General features: G+C 36.4%; 1 protein-coding gene across 33 annotated transcripts in view; it reads left to right on the forward strand.

Moving 5' to 3' along the window:
• CRMP (Collapsin Response Mediator Protein) overlaps positions 1-15,000 on the forward strand; it is a 189,679-nt gene that overhangs the window by 57,592 nt on the left and 117,087 nt on the right. The window contains exon 1 of one of the 33 annotated variants that reach the window (XM_067096572.1): positions 10,263-10,456. The exons of 30 other annotated variants lie outside the window; for them this stretch is intronic. In XM_067096572.1, the coding sequence (XP_066952673.1) occupies positions 10,448-10,456 (9 nt within the window). In that variant the 5' untranslated portion in view covers positions 10,263-10,447. Of the gene's footprint in view, positions 1-10,262; positions 10,457-15,000 lie in introns of those variants that run through there. 2 more of the 33 variants (XM_067096571.1, XM_067096569.1) reach the window with 2 other exon arrangements.

The following is a 15,000-nucleotide window of genomic DNA, read 5'->3' on the forward strand; positions in this document are numbered from 1 at the left end:
TATTACCTGTTGATTCGACAGTTAGTATTAGTGTTAGTTGATAAATTAGGAATCGGGTATATTTTCTCAAGACATTGATGATGTTATTATCATTTTATTATTATAATCGACATACGTTAGGTATTAATTTAACGTCGAGATTTCAGACACGTCGCCCATAAGTTGAATGATTGATTTATACGAATACTGCCGTCACAAGGTGTCCATGCGGGTTAAATGAGCTGTTCGGAATATTTGCTAGGTAAATAAGGTATAGTGATAAATATAAATGCATTTGTGACCTCTTGGAATCCTTGTGAGATCACCTGGCAACTCTCTGGCCACCAGAGACGCGCCAATCACGGAACTCTGAAGAGCTTGTATAGAGGACGGTATTCTACTCGACTCCTTTCAACACGGAAATATTAAACCGCTGTAGTGGTCTTTATGAGTACTGCGAGGAAGCTATTTTTAGTTCTTTTTATTTTTATTTTTTTGCTTCACATACGGGCACTCTGTTTATGGATACTTGCTTTTATTTTATTTGCCCTTTAAGTTTCTTTAGTATTATTATAATAATAATAATAATAATAATAAAAATATAATAATAATAATAATAATAATTATTATATTTATAATAACAATAATATTAATAATAATGATGATGGTGATGAGGTGAAGATAATGATGAAGATGATAACGTAATGAGGAGGAGGAGGAGGAGTTATAAATAATTAGGAATAAAAGGAAAAAGTGATCAGTTAGGCTATATCAATTATTAGTATATTAGTAGACACACAATTCAGTTCACAAATCACACATGGTTCCCATTGGTTTCGATATATTTGCGTATATATAGTATTATATATCGACCATTTTATTACTTATAAAATTTCAAAGTAAAAATTATGATATCATCATTATTATATACCTTATACCTAGGTAATTATTTTTAAATACAAGTATTATATAATACTTATATTTAAAATAGTTTTTATATATAGCAAAAATAGTAGTCTGGAGGAAGTTTGACGTTCCTCTATAGAACTCACGGATATACATATATGTGTGTGTCCATTGTGTTGACCTAGAAGTATCTCAGATAGTTGTGAACCGGGTCCGAGAAGGGCATGTACATGACGTATATTATAAAATACATTTTCTGTGTATACAAGGTTATACATAAAACCCATGTATATATATATATTCGTATGCATGTATGTATGTATGTGTGTATTTTATGAAGATAATGTGTAGACATAAAATAAATACCATTTTCTACAATTAAAGATAATGGTAAATAATTCCATAAAAAAAAAATGAAGGTTAAATAATTCCATAAAAAATTCTGAACAATTTTAAAGAACCTATTACTGTATAATGCGAAGCGCTTCGTTGAAATTCCTACTGAATTAGCGTCACTGGAAACTACATTTTCGCCGGAGCTTAATCAGGGCGCGTCTGTTAATGGTCGTTTTTTTTTTTTTTTTTTTTTATCTGAGATTATAGTAGATACGAGTGCCCTTGTTACGTTAGGTGAATGCGACGTTTTGTTATGTAATTACGCTAAAATTGCGTGAGAGTTATTAGGTATCAAGTAGGAAATGATTATATATATATATATATATATATATATATATATATATATATATATATATATATATATATATATGTGTGTGTGTGTGTATGCAGTTTATATGAAAAAATATCTTCATGTATCGAAATTCACTGAATACTTGCAAAAGTTTCCATAGTAACCCAAATGGCGCTGCCATTATTTCCACGTTTATTTCTCGTTTCCAAAAATTTTTGTAATATGTATTATTGTAGCTCTCTCTCTCTCTCTCTCTCTCTCTCTCTCTCTCTCTCTCTTGTAAGGCTACGCTAAAGAGAAAGCCTCCCGGCAAAGTTTAGCAACTTGGGCTGAACTTAAACCCAAATAACCAACATGTTTTGTTCATTGATCCAAAATTAAAGTAACGGCTATTGCGTCACAAAAACAAAAGGTTTATAAGAAAAAGTTATTTCATAACTGTTAAAAATCTGTGTGCATTGAAAGGCGGACTTTGTTATATAACATTTTGAAGAAAATCATTGAGAATGTTATTCGAATATGTTAGTGTGCATGGATGTTTGAAACATTGTTATAACCAAATATTCTTTTAGGTGCCTTGAGTGGATTTTTGATAAGTTGCTTGCGCAGGGGATTATTTTAATATTAAACTTCAGATCCTTACTTATCTGTTAAACTTCAGATCCTTAAACTTTAATGACTTTATATCCATACGGAAGGAAATTAATTGCATTTCTTCGTATAGCACATCTGAATCCCAGCGTTGAGGCAATGAATTTTTCGTGTCTCTATTGAGTCAATAAAATTACATCCACACGGAAGGAAATTTCTTATAAATTACATTTTGTATAGCACATCAGAATCTGTCCACCGTTCACTTACCAATTAATTTTCGTCTATCTATACGTGGGAAAAACGGACATATTCCACCGTGTTGAGAAACGGTGAAATGAATGCTAGCATAGGGGAATGAATTCCAAGTTATCCGAAAAATGACAAACGGGAGGTGATTGGCCCCTCACAATCCCCTGAGGCTGAATAGAGAGATATTGAAACCGGAAGTATTTTGGGATGTTGTCATTATCAGCGAATTGCAGGGATGCACTGGTTACGATGTTTTTTTGTATTTTATGTGGTTGCTTTTACTGTTTATATTGTGTTGTTTTACTGTATATCATTTGTTGTTTTATGACCATATGTGGCTAATTTTAATGGAAAGGGCAAATGGTCGATTTTCTTTAGACGTGACGTAGCTTGGGTTTTCAAAGAAGGTTTGTTTTCAATTCGTATTGCACTGTGGAAAGCTATTTGATTATGTGTTTATATATATATATATATATATATATATATATATATATATATATATATTGTATATATAAATATTTATACATTATACATATGTGTATATATATATATATACCTGCCATGTATATATATACATATATATGTACGTGTGTGCGTGTTTGTGTTTGTGTGATATATATATATTATATATATATACATATATAGAAAACATATATATGTATTTATACATACATATATATACATACATATGTGAGATACACAAACAGATACATATATATATATATATATATATATATCTGTGTTTATAATATATATATATATAAACACATACTTATATATATATATATATATATATATATATATATATATATATAGAGAGAGAGAGAGAGAGAGAGAGAGAGAGAGAGAGAGAGATGGCTGCAGTATGTGTCACTCTCCTCAGTCTCACTTAGTTGTTTATGGATAGGTTGCTATCCTCTTACCCTTCACTATCGATGGTTTTCATCCTGTACAGTCGACTGACTACCAGGTATATTATTTATTGTTTATATCCGTAGATCTGCTTTTGGCTTATAACTTGATTCGTTAGTGAGGCGAGTATGCTATAGATTATGATACCATGAGGTCCATGCACAGACGCATGCACACAGATATGTATAATATATTATATATATATATATATATATATATATATATATATATATATATATATATATATATATATATATATATGTATAAAGACAAATATATATTTTATATATATATATATATATATATATATATATATATATATATATATATATGCTTATGTATTTGTGTGTGTATATATATAAAATTGTGTCGATTACATATCCATACGTACATACACACACACACACACACACACAAAATATTGATCTGGTATGCTACACTGTACACCATTGCTGAGGTCAACACAGTTGAAATAACCTTTTGCATGAATATCGTTATCAGTTTCTTCCCGACCCATCGTTCTTATCTGAAAGCCCCCAATTACATGAATTAGAATTCCGGAATGATAATATTCATCTCTTATTAAGAGATTTAATTTCCCATTTGTTACACCGGGTTTATTCCATCTCATTATACTTAATGCTTCGGCGAATGCTAGATTTTACCGGCGGGCGCTTATTACTCTGAAACGATAATGAATCGAGATCGTTTGAAAGTGGGTTTGATACATTTAGATTCTAAAGCTTATCTGTCTGTCTCTCTCTCTCTCTCTCTCTCTCTCTCTCTCTCTCTCTCTCTCTCTCTCTCTCTTTACCACTATTGATAATGATAGATACCTCTTCATATATATAAGATAATTTAGAGTAATTTGAAAGTGGATTTTAAACATCTACGTCTCTCTCTCTCTCTCTCTCTCTCTCTCTCTCTCTCTCTCTCTCTCTCTCATTTAGATTTTAAAGATACCTCTTCATATATATAAGATACTAGGTAATTTAGTGATTGACACATTTAGATTTTTGTCAGACGTCTCTCTCTCTCTCTCTCTCTCTCTCTCTCTCTCTCTCTCTCTCTCTCTCTCTCTCTCTCTCTCTCTCAGTACTACTGTTGTTACTGGTAGATACCTCCGCTTGTGTGGTTGTGTTTGTATTTTGTTGCATATTATTTGGAATGCATCTTTCGAGGCAGACAATTTTGGGGGCGTCTGGGGATGACCTTCTGACATGGCGAAAGGGGTGATGGGGGCGAAAAGGTTGGGAACCAGAGCATGACATTCCATTGCTGCTGTATTTGATGCCGTTCAGGTCTCATAAAAGATTTAAGGGGAAATTGGCAAAAATATTCGTATTTTATATTGATGAAAAACTGCAGATATTGGTGAAAATCTCTTTGGATCATGACATTTCATTGCTACAGTATTTACTTCCTCTTACTTCTTCCTAATGAACACCATATTCTTTTTGGAAGCTTGAATTTCAAGTCAGTGGCCTAGGGTGGGCTTCTTCGATATGAATAGGGTTCATCTTTCAGATAATAATAATAATAATAATAATAATAATAATAATAATAATAATAATAATAATAATAATAATGTGCCCCTTTTTGCAAGTCATTCTTTGAAACCAAATGGTTATATTGTGGAAGTTGTGAGCTTAAGGATCAAACGGCTTGATCAGTCAAAACACCATTCACATTCCGAATTTGGAATTTTCTGCCTTCCTCTTGTTTCCTAAATGATTTAGCCCGTCTGTTTCCAAGAGGCTTGACTTTATGATTTTATAAATGGAGACTATTTATGGTTGCGCACTTTTCTTCCAGTGACCTAGTTTGACCTGGACGGCCGCCCCATCGAGGTCACTTTATAAAAAAAGTGTTTTACTTCATGACAAAAAAATCTTATACGTTGGTATTCTTATATGGTATTTTTTACTGAGAATTTGTGACAAACCCCTTTTAATTATTTATCTTATTTGACTGAAAAATCAGTAACCCGATTTAGGCGACTGTTTGTGTTGTTTATATAATGCATTTTTCAGAGTTTAAACAATATTTTTTTTATTTACCTGGAATAACTGAAAAATAGAATACCCGCTTGAGATAAATATTTGATAAGGTTCTCAGACTAGAAACATCATTTTTATTGATATTTATTATATCTTATCTTGAGACAGACTGCATTGCAACCATCCATTCCTCCGCATCATCTCTCACTTTCTCCCACTGCAGACGATATCCAGTATGGCCGCTGAGTCATGAGAACATAAGTTCATTGAAATGATAATGTATGGTTTTGCTCTCTCCCTGTGTCTTATGGATAACTCGCTCTCTCTCTCTCTCTCTCTCTCTCTCTCTCTCTCTCTCTCTCTCTCTCTCTTTGTCCTCTCTCTTTGTCTTGTTTTCCATCTCTCCCAATGAATAGCTCTCTCTCTCTCTCTCTCTCTCTTGTCCATGGCTTTGTTTTCCATCTCTCAATGAATAGCTCCTACCTCTCTCTCTCTCTCTCTCTCTCTCTCTCTCTCTCTCTCTCTCTCTCTCTCTCTCTCCTCTCTCTCTCTCTCTCTTGGATTGCCCTTTTCCATTTCTCAAATGAATAAATAGCTCTCTCTCTCTCCCTCTCTCTCTCTCTCTCTCTCTCTCTCTCTCTCTCTCTCTCTCTCTCTTATGGATTGCCCTTTCCATTTCTCAAATGAATAAATAACTCTCTCTCTCTCTCTCTCTCTCTCTCTCTCTCTCTCTCTCTCTCTCTCTCTCTCCTCTCTCTCTCTCTCATGGATTGTTTTCCATCTCTCCAATAAATAGCTCTCTCTCTCCTCTCCTCTCTCTCTCTCTCTCTCTCTCTCTCTCTCTCTCTCTCTCTCTCTCTCTCTCTCTCCCAGACCACACCTCCTGTCTTCTTGGGAGAATATAAGCGCAAGTGATAGCTACGTGGAGGACAACTTCCTCTTTACCCAACTTCTTATCTGAGGAACTTATTGCCATCTCCTTGTTTTATAGCCCTAATACTCGTATACAATATTTTGTACAGTAAAAGAGACTTTTATCTTTGAAGGGAACAGTACTGTGTGTGTGTGGTTGTATACACATACACCTACATTCAAGATGACAGGCCCGAGCACAAGTATACGTTCATACATGCATACAGACATACATACATATATAATATATGTATGCATGTATATGTGTATATATATATGTGCATATATACAGTATATATATATATATATATATATATATATATATATATATATATATATGTGTGTGTGTGTGTGTGTGTGTGTGTGTGTGTGTGTGTGTGTATGATAGTTCAGACCCTTAATATACTGTGATTGTATGTTCTGACTATGATTAATATTATTAATTGTAAAGTTCCGCCACTTATCCACTTATGTGTCATGGCGCGATTGCGTTTGTAAAATTCAGCATCGACCATCTTTGGCAATATTTGCCTCTTGTATATTTATGGTTCGTCGACTAGCCAGCGTAAAACCGCATCGCTATTTTTGGAATTGTCTTTGTAAAAGTCAAAGTCATTCAGAGTAACATTGACTCCAATGAAAATCTTCTCTTAGATGGGATGAATGACGAACAATTTGACTTGCACATTTTTCCCCATTATGCGCATTAGTAAAAGTTTTTGGGATGAGGTTGCCAGCCCCACGCCCTGCCTCAGTGATATTCATGCGGACATGTGCTTAAAGTGTCTGGACTTTGTTGGAGGTCACCTGTTCAGCTAAAGATCAGACTACTGGCTTAATGAACTGTTTGGTTTCAGTTCATGTAATGTTAATTCACAGTTAGACTATATATATATATATATATATATATATATATATATGCTATATATATATATATATATATATGTTATAGACTATATATGATATATAATTTACATATACATATATAATATATATATATATATATATATATATATATATATATATATATATATGTGTGTGTGTGTGTGTGTGTGTGTGTGTGTGTGTGTGTTTGTATTTTTAACAACCACAGTGGCACATTCCATGTTAACAGTTGTTCCAGTCACTGTAATGTATAATGAACAATCTTCCTAGCAGCGTTATGTATACGAATGCTGGAATTTTTAAAAGGAAATTTAATATTTATCTAAATTCCTAATCGTTTATTAATCCCTACAATAATCAGTCACCTCAATTTCATGGTTTGGTGTGTGTGTGTGTGTGTGTGTGTGTGTGTGTATGTGTGTGCGTGTGTTTGTATTTTTAACAACCAGTGGCATTCCATGTTAATAGTTGTTCCAGTCACTGTAATGTATAAATGAAATAATCTTCCTAGCAGCGTTATGTATACGAATGTTGGAATTTTTAAAAGGAAATTTAATATTTATCTAAATTCCTAATCGTTTATTAATCCCTACAATAATCAGCCTTCAATTTCACACATGGTTTTCGCTGTACAAAGGGACATCGGGGAATTGAGCAGAGAGCATCATTGGGTTGTTTCAGTATTATTATTATTATTATTATTATTATTATTATTATTATTATTATTATTATTATTATTATAACCCTTTTCATCGCGGTTGAATATGTATGTTATAGGCGTTTTTATTGTTTAGAAAAGGAGGGCGCTGTCACGAAGCACATCAGAGCATAACATAATTCTTTTGTTTTTTGAGACCCTTGTCATTGTTCTGTAAAACGTCATTTGTTTTACAGAAAACGACCTTGAGTAGATGTAATTTCAGGCTGATGTACTGCTTCTGGTGTAATAATAAATATAGTTGCAGTAATAATTAGAGTATTTTTATAATATATGCATAATACTGCTTACCATTATTATTATTATTATTATTATTATTATTATTATTATTATTATTATTATTATTATTAAGAGAGCGACCTTGTGTACATATAAATATGATAAAGGCTACTATTCTACTTCTAGTGTAATAATAAATATAGTTGCTGCAATAATTAGAGTATTATTATAATGTATGCATAATACTGCTTACCATTATTATTATTATTATTATTATTATTATTATTATTATTATTATTATTATTATTATTATTATTGCCCTTGATGGAGTGAATATATTTACAATAAGACAATATTATTATTATTATTATTATTATTATTATTATTATTATTATTATTATTATTATTATCATCATCCTTGATGGAGTGAATATAATATTTACCATAAGAGGTGATGATGATGATGATGGCGGCTGTTTATTACCATTTTTGTTGATTAAAGTTCCTTCTGTGCCCGTCACGTATCTACTTTATTGGCCAGGGCGGGCCATGAACTTCCCGAAATATTGGCTATGCCCTCGGTAACACTTTACTTACTTTTTTTATTTATTTATTTCACTGCTTTTTTGTTAATGCGGTCTTTTGTCTTCCGAGAAAATTCCGTTTATTGAAGTCATAAGTCAAGCAGTTGTCTCTCTGATCTTTGTTGCTAAGAAGGATAAAGCAATAAGGCCGCTTTCTCTCTCTCTCTCTCTCTCTCTCTCTCTCTCTCTCTCTCTCTCTCTCTCTCTCTCTCTCTCTCCCTAAGATATGGGTAAAAAAACACTCTCCTATCACACTTTTATCTCTGTTGCTGAGATAAAGATAGGCAAGAAACCCCGCTTGCTCTCTCTCTCTCTCTCTCTCTCTCTCTCTCTCTCTCTCTCTCTCTCTCTCTCTCTCTCTCTCTCTCTCTCTCTCAGGGTAGGAAAAATAAAAGCTTCCCCCAGCACACTCTTATCTCTGATGCTAAGATAAGGATAAGGAAAGTAAGCTGCTCTCTCTCTCTCTCTCTCTCTCTCTCTCTCTCTCTCTCTCTCTCTCTCTCTCTCTAAGATAAGGGTAAGGAAAAAAGGCCTCCCCTATCGCACTATGTTGCATAAGACTTAAAGCGGAAGGAAGGACAGACCCCAGCACTGCGGATTCGTCTAAGTCGGCGATCTCGGCCTTTGCTCGCCGAAAACAGTCCTTGTTGCCGAATAGACAACGATTTTCTCCTCGTCGCGTCGGCGTGAGTCATTTACCAACTTAATAATATTCTCTTGGTCTTTATTGTTTTTATTTTGAGGGGGGTGCCTATATATGCATCTGGCGAGACTGTTTACTCTACTGCAATCGGGCTACTGTGAGGGATTTTTTTTTTTTTTTTGCAGTGGTCAGGCCGGGTGGTGGTGGTGACACGGAGACTGGCTGGGGGAATTGGGCGGCTTCCGCCGGGCCAAAGCTGGTCTCCCATTGGCCCGCTAAGGTCGGGCGGCTCAAACGATGCCACGTCTCCCAGAAACCCACACTCTGCATTTTCCCCGACGCCAGCGAGATGTGAATGTTAATCAACTTGTACTGTTTCTGTGACGTTTTCTGACGTAGTCTACGAAGATCGCGATCTTAAACGCCCCGCGGTTATCTTTAGGTTACGTCGAAAAGAATCTAATTTTGTTACCAAGCGCCTAACGGCACGTTACGCTTTCGGGGTTAAAAACTAGAGGTACGTCAGGTGATCGGGTTACGCTCTGCCTTTGGGTCTTTAAATGTTTAAAGGGGGCGTCTTTAAACTCTTCTCTGGGGTCCGAGCGATGCCCTGGGGGTCTTTAAATGTTTAAAGGGGGTTCTTTAACTTATTCTATGGAGTCCTTGAGGAATGGAAACAGGTTTTTAGGAAGATTCGCTGACGTTGACGAATACGTCAGCGCGGCGTTAAGGCTGTTTTGCGATAAGCAGTAGCGACTGGAAGTACCAGGGGAGGGGAGGGAGGGGGGAGGGGGAAGGGGTAGGTGGTTGTGTGGATAGATAAATATGGGAGGATGATGGGTCGAGGGAGGGAGGGAGGGAGGGAGGGGGTACCGCAAATAATGTGGGTCTTGGGCACGCCCAGTTCTTCCCTCCCCCCCTCCTCTCATCCCCCACTCCTTATCTTCCCCCTCTCCTCTCTCCCCCCACAAACACACACACTACACACTACACTACACTCTGCATCTGCAGGAGCCACACAGTGCCGTGGCTTCAGCCTTCGGGAGAGTGTCTGGGACCAGTTAGCTTTCGACCTCCTGTGTGAATACATAGTTAAAACACTTCCCTTTCGCGCTTCTATTTCTCCGGAAGTCTCTCCTTTCTCCCTTGCCTACAGCCATGGAAGACGTAAGTAAAGACTATTCCTAGACTTGAGAGAATCTAGATTTCCAGACTTCATGTAAAAAGTCACTGGAAGGAATTTAAAGAGTAGAGATCGCGTATAGATGGATGGTTAAGGCTTTTGCGGGCTGGTTGGGTGGTCATACCCATCTGTAGGTGATTGACCTCTGTGTGGTGTTGAATTAATGACGTGCCTCGTTCCATTTTCGTCATTCCATGACATTGGGTATCTTTTTTTTATTGCCAGAAAATGCTTCGTTATGTATTTCTCTCTCTCTCTCTCTCTCTCTCTCTCTCTGTAACATGGGGTATATTTTTTTAGTACCAGAAAATACGCCGTTATGCAGTCTCTCTCTCTCTCTCTCTCTCTCTCTCTCTCTCTCTCTCTCATTATTTTACTAATTTCTACGATGATTTGGATTGGAGTTCCTAATTGTAGTTATAGCAGCTGATGTTGTAATTAGACGTTATGTTAATTCGTTAAGCTAAATCTCTCTCTCTCTCTCTCTCTCTCTCTCTCTCTCTCTCTCTCTCTCTCTCTCTTAGAAGACAGTACAAACGAATACCATAAATGTCAGTTGTATTTTGCTTGTCATAAATTTTTATTTTTTGTTACTGACTTTTGTGTGCACGCATGCGGGTGTGTTTGGGTGTGTGCGTGCGCGCGCGCATAGTTTCATCTTCCAAAGTATGCATTCATTCTCTACTTCTGGGACTCTCAGTTAGAGATAATTATATGTATTTGTAAACAGGCATACATTACGTCGTAATGATGAGTAATAGTTAAAACGAAACTGCATTAATAAGTAAAATATTGAAATTAAGACGATATATATGTGAAATTAGTTTAAAATAACTGGTAAGTCAATGACCCGAAAGTTTTTGTTCCCTGTTTTTATGTAACGGAGAGAGAGAGAGAGAGAGAGAGAGAGAGAGAGAGAGAGAGAGAGAAGAGAGAGAGAGAGAGAGAGAGCCCTGTTTACAGCAGCAGAATACGATACGGCTTATTAAAGGTTCTCTCACGGCCATTCATCGCCTTATTTGTTCTCTCTCTTTTGGGGTAGACTGTAACAATGTTATTACGCAAGATAATTTATACTGAGACATTTTGTTCTATTAGTGTTCATTTTCTGTGCTAGGTCATGACCTTAGTTGTTGTCTCCGTAATCTATAACAGTGGATGAATGTGGGATCATCTGTGCCATGACGGTTGAGCTGTTAATTCCCAGCCCTCATCGCACGCTTATCAACGCCGTGACGTCATCCAGCGCATCCTGGTCCCATTTTAATATTTATTCATTTTTTTTTTCTTTTTGTGATTTTTTTTTATGGCGACAATTGCAGCTGCTCGTCAAGAAGCAGATGTTCTTGTAATGCGATCTATTGAGAATTGCTTACATTGTGTTGGGTGAATTCGTGCGTAGGTGTCCTCGTTGGTTTGCGTTTTTAATGACTTTTGCCTGTTGCTTGAGCCTTCGTCGTGAACTTTGACCTATGCTTGTAAATGCCTTTTGATTAGTCACTAGGTATTATTGAGTGTATGTATGTATATATATGTACATATATATACGTACATATATAAATATATATAAATACATACACACGTATACATACATACATATACATACATATATACACATATATATATGTATGTATACACTGTATACATGGGACACTAATATCAATGTGACACCATATCCTTAAATTCTGGTCGTTAATCAGTTTAGCATTTACTCAGAAACTTTTATGGTAAGATTTCTTTAGTTCTGCAGCCCAGATATCTGAGAAATTTCGTTTGTAATTGTTGTGTATTCATTGGTAGAGGGCCAACAACGGCATTCCAAAAACTCCCCTAAGAGTTGCAGCAGAGCCTATGAGTCTGGAGTGGGCGGCAACGCTGCCCTAAAATGTAAGACTGCAGTATCTGCAAGAATACAAAACTGAGAAAAATGGTAGATACTTCAGTTTTCCCTTGCCCACTACTGATTTTGGCAGATACTGCAAATGGGACCCCTAAATAAAGCGTTGAAGAATCATTCACAGAGCACAAGACTGTGTATTGTTTCACAGGCCCAATGGGCATATCTCACTTTTCGAAAATTTTGCAGATGCTGCAGATTTTCCATTTAGGAGCAGGAAATTTGAGTCTCTGTGTTTCCCACTTCAAGACAAGATAATGAGTGTGATGCTTAACTTAGTATTATAAACATTCGCCAGTTAGTTTAGAATATTAGATGCGTCTGGCCAATATACAAGAAAATGGTGGTTATTTATGCTGTAGTGCTGCATGCTTTGGGCACTGAGGTACATCAAACGATTGTTTGGTCATGTACCATCTTCATTCCTTTGCTGACATGAAACATGGTATGACAGTGAAACCAAATCTTAATAGATTTTGCTCCGAATTTAGGAAGTCAGGAAGATTTTAGAAAGAGGATTTTTAGAGACCGATGGCTGTATAGATGTTTCGCACTAGTCATCATGTGTATAGTTCTAAATAACTGACTTTTAAGGCGTTTTCTTGTTTGTTGTTTATTATTGAGTGACGAAGAAAAGTATAAAATTCTTTCCAAGCGCTCCATTTCTTTCAACGAATACCATGAATTTGTATAAAAGCATACTGTGCCTGATAGGAGGTGGGCCAAAATCTGAGGGACCCACGAAAATCTTCCCCACAGCCCCACCAACAACATTAAAAGGAATGAAAAGATTTCTTAGATTTTGTACACGTTCTGTGGAGCGATCCGAGAACAATGACAACATGACCCTGAAAAGGACACTTTTGTGTCACAATTTTCGTACATCTTGTTTTCCACCATTGTATCACTCCTTGCTACTTCTTGCAATCTTCCTCCTCCTCCTCCCCCTCCTCCTCCTCCTCCTCCATTTTCTTACATCTTGTTTTGCACCATTCTGTATCACTCCTCGCTATTTCTTGCTATCCTCCTCCTCCTCCTCCTCCTCCTCCTCCTCCTTCATTTTCTTACATCATGTTTTGCACCATTCCACATCACTCCTCGCTACTTCTTGCAATCTTCTTCCCCCTCCCTCCCCTCCCCCTCCCCTCCCCCTCCCCCTCCTCCTCCTCTTCATCCTCCTCCGCCTCCTCTCAGCCTCACTTGTGGAGTCGTTGCGTGATTGATCCTGACTGGACAATGCCGGCATCTGCATTCAAGTTTTTACACCATGGCAACCAGTCAACTTTAAACTTCTTTTCCCTCTGCTTTCGACGCTGCGTGAGACATGTATACAAGTGTGTGCTTGTATACGTACATACATACATATATTTATATGTATATATATAAGTATATATATATACACTGTATATGCATATATACACATATTTACCATAAGATTTTTCCTCTTTGGAGTGGGTAGTACCTGAATGGTAGCATCGTCCAATCCTCAGCGTGTCTTTAGGGGTGAGGTTGCTAGCCCCATGCCCTTGCAGGCTTCCTTATGCGGTTAAAACTCTTTCATGTCGCGTGTGGAGACTCTTCGTTTAATTTGAAGCTTTCATATGCTTTAAAATAAGTGAAGCACTTTGACAGTGCTTTGAAAAAATATTAGAAAAATATTTTTGCTGAAAGTGACTAAAAATGGCAACTGAAGTACGTTTTTTAGTTTTCTGTATAAGGAAGCTATTGTGCTGGCTTTGTCTGTCCGTCCTCACTTTATTCTGTCCGCCCTCAGATCTTAAAAACTACTGAGGCTAGAAGGCTGCAAATTGGTACGTTGATCATCCACCCTCCAATCATCAAACATACCAGATTGCAGCCCTCTAGCCTCAGTATTTTTTTCTTATTTTATTTAAGGTGAAAGTTAGTCATAATCGTGCTTCTGGCAACGATATAGGATAGGCCACCACCGGGCCGTGGCTCATACAGCATTATACCGAGGCCACCGAAAGATAGATCTGTTTTCGCTGGCCTTGATTATACGCTGTAGCAGCTGTACAGAAAACTCGATTGCGCCGAAGAAACTTCGGGGATTTTTTTTTACTCGTTTATGTATATTAAACAATCTCTTACAGTATGCTACCGGTATTAATTATTGGTCTGAGCCGATATAATAGGCTACACTGTTCAGCTGCAGTAGGCTTTTGTTTCAGGCGCTCGCGTCCACAATAAAGATTTTGAACGAAGCTGGGCGCCAGGGAAATAAAGATGTAGTCGTGTTTCTCGAGAAGAGTCTCCTATGTAGTGGTATGATATTCTTCCTTTTCAATTTTTTTCCCGTGATTTCTTTACGTTAGAATATCGCTGTGTCCCGTTACTCCTGTTGTGTTCTAGTGTCATTTTTTTTTTCTTAATGACCACAGTGACTTGTTTTTCTCAGTACCTTGCTTTATTTGGGATAATTAAGTTTTCATATTAATGTAAAAGCAAAAGAGACTACTTCCTATTATAAGCATAGTGTATGTATGGTTTGTTATGGACTTTCGATATATACAAAAATGAAGTCTTCACAAGGGAGTTTTGGAATGAATCTCAGTTAATTTTTGTTCTGTGCGCGATGCGGATTCTCTCTCTCTCTCTCTCTCTCTCTTT

This window comes from Macrobrachium rosenbergii, chromosome 53 (assembly GCF_040412425.1).
Source record: "Macrobrachium rosenbergii isolate ZJJX-2024 chromosome 53, ASM4041242v1, whole genome shotgun sequence".
Taxonomy (NCBI): Eukaryota; Metazoa; Arthropoda; class Malacostraca; order Decapoda; family Palaemonidae; genus Macrobrachium; species Macrobrachium rosenbergii.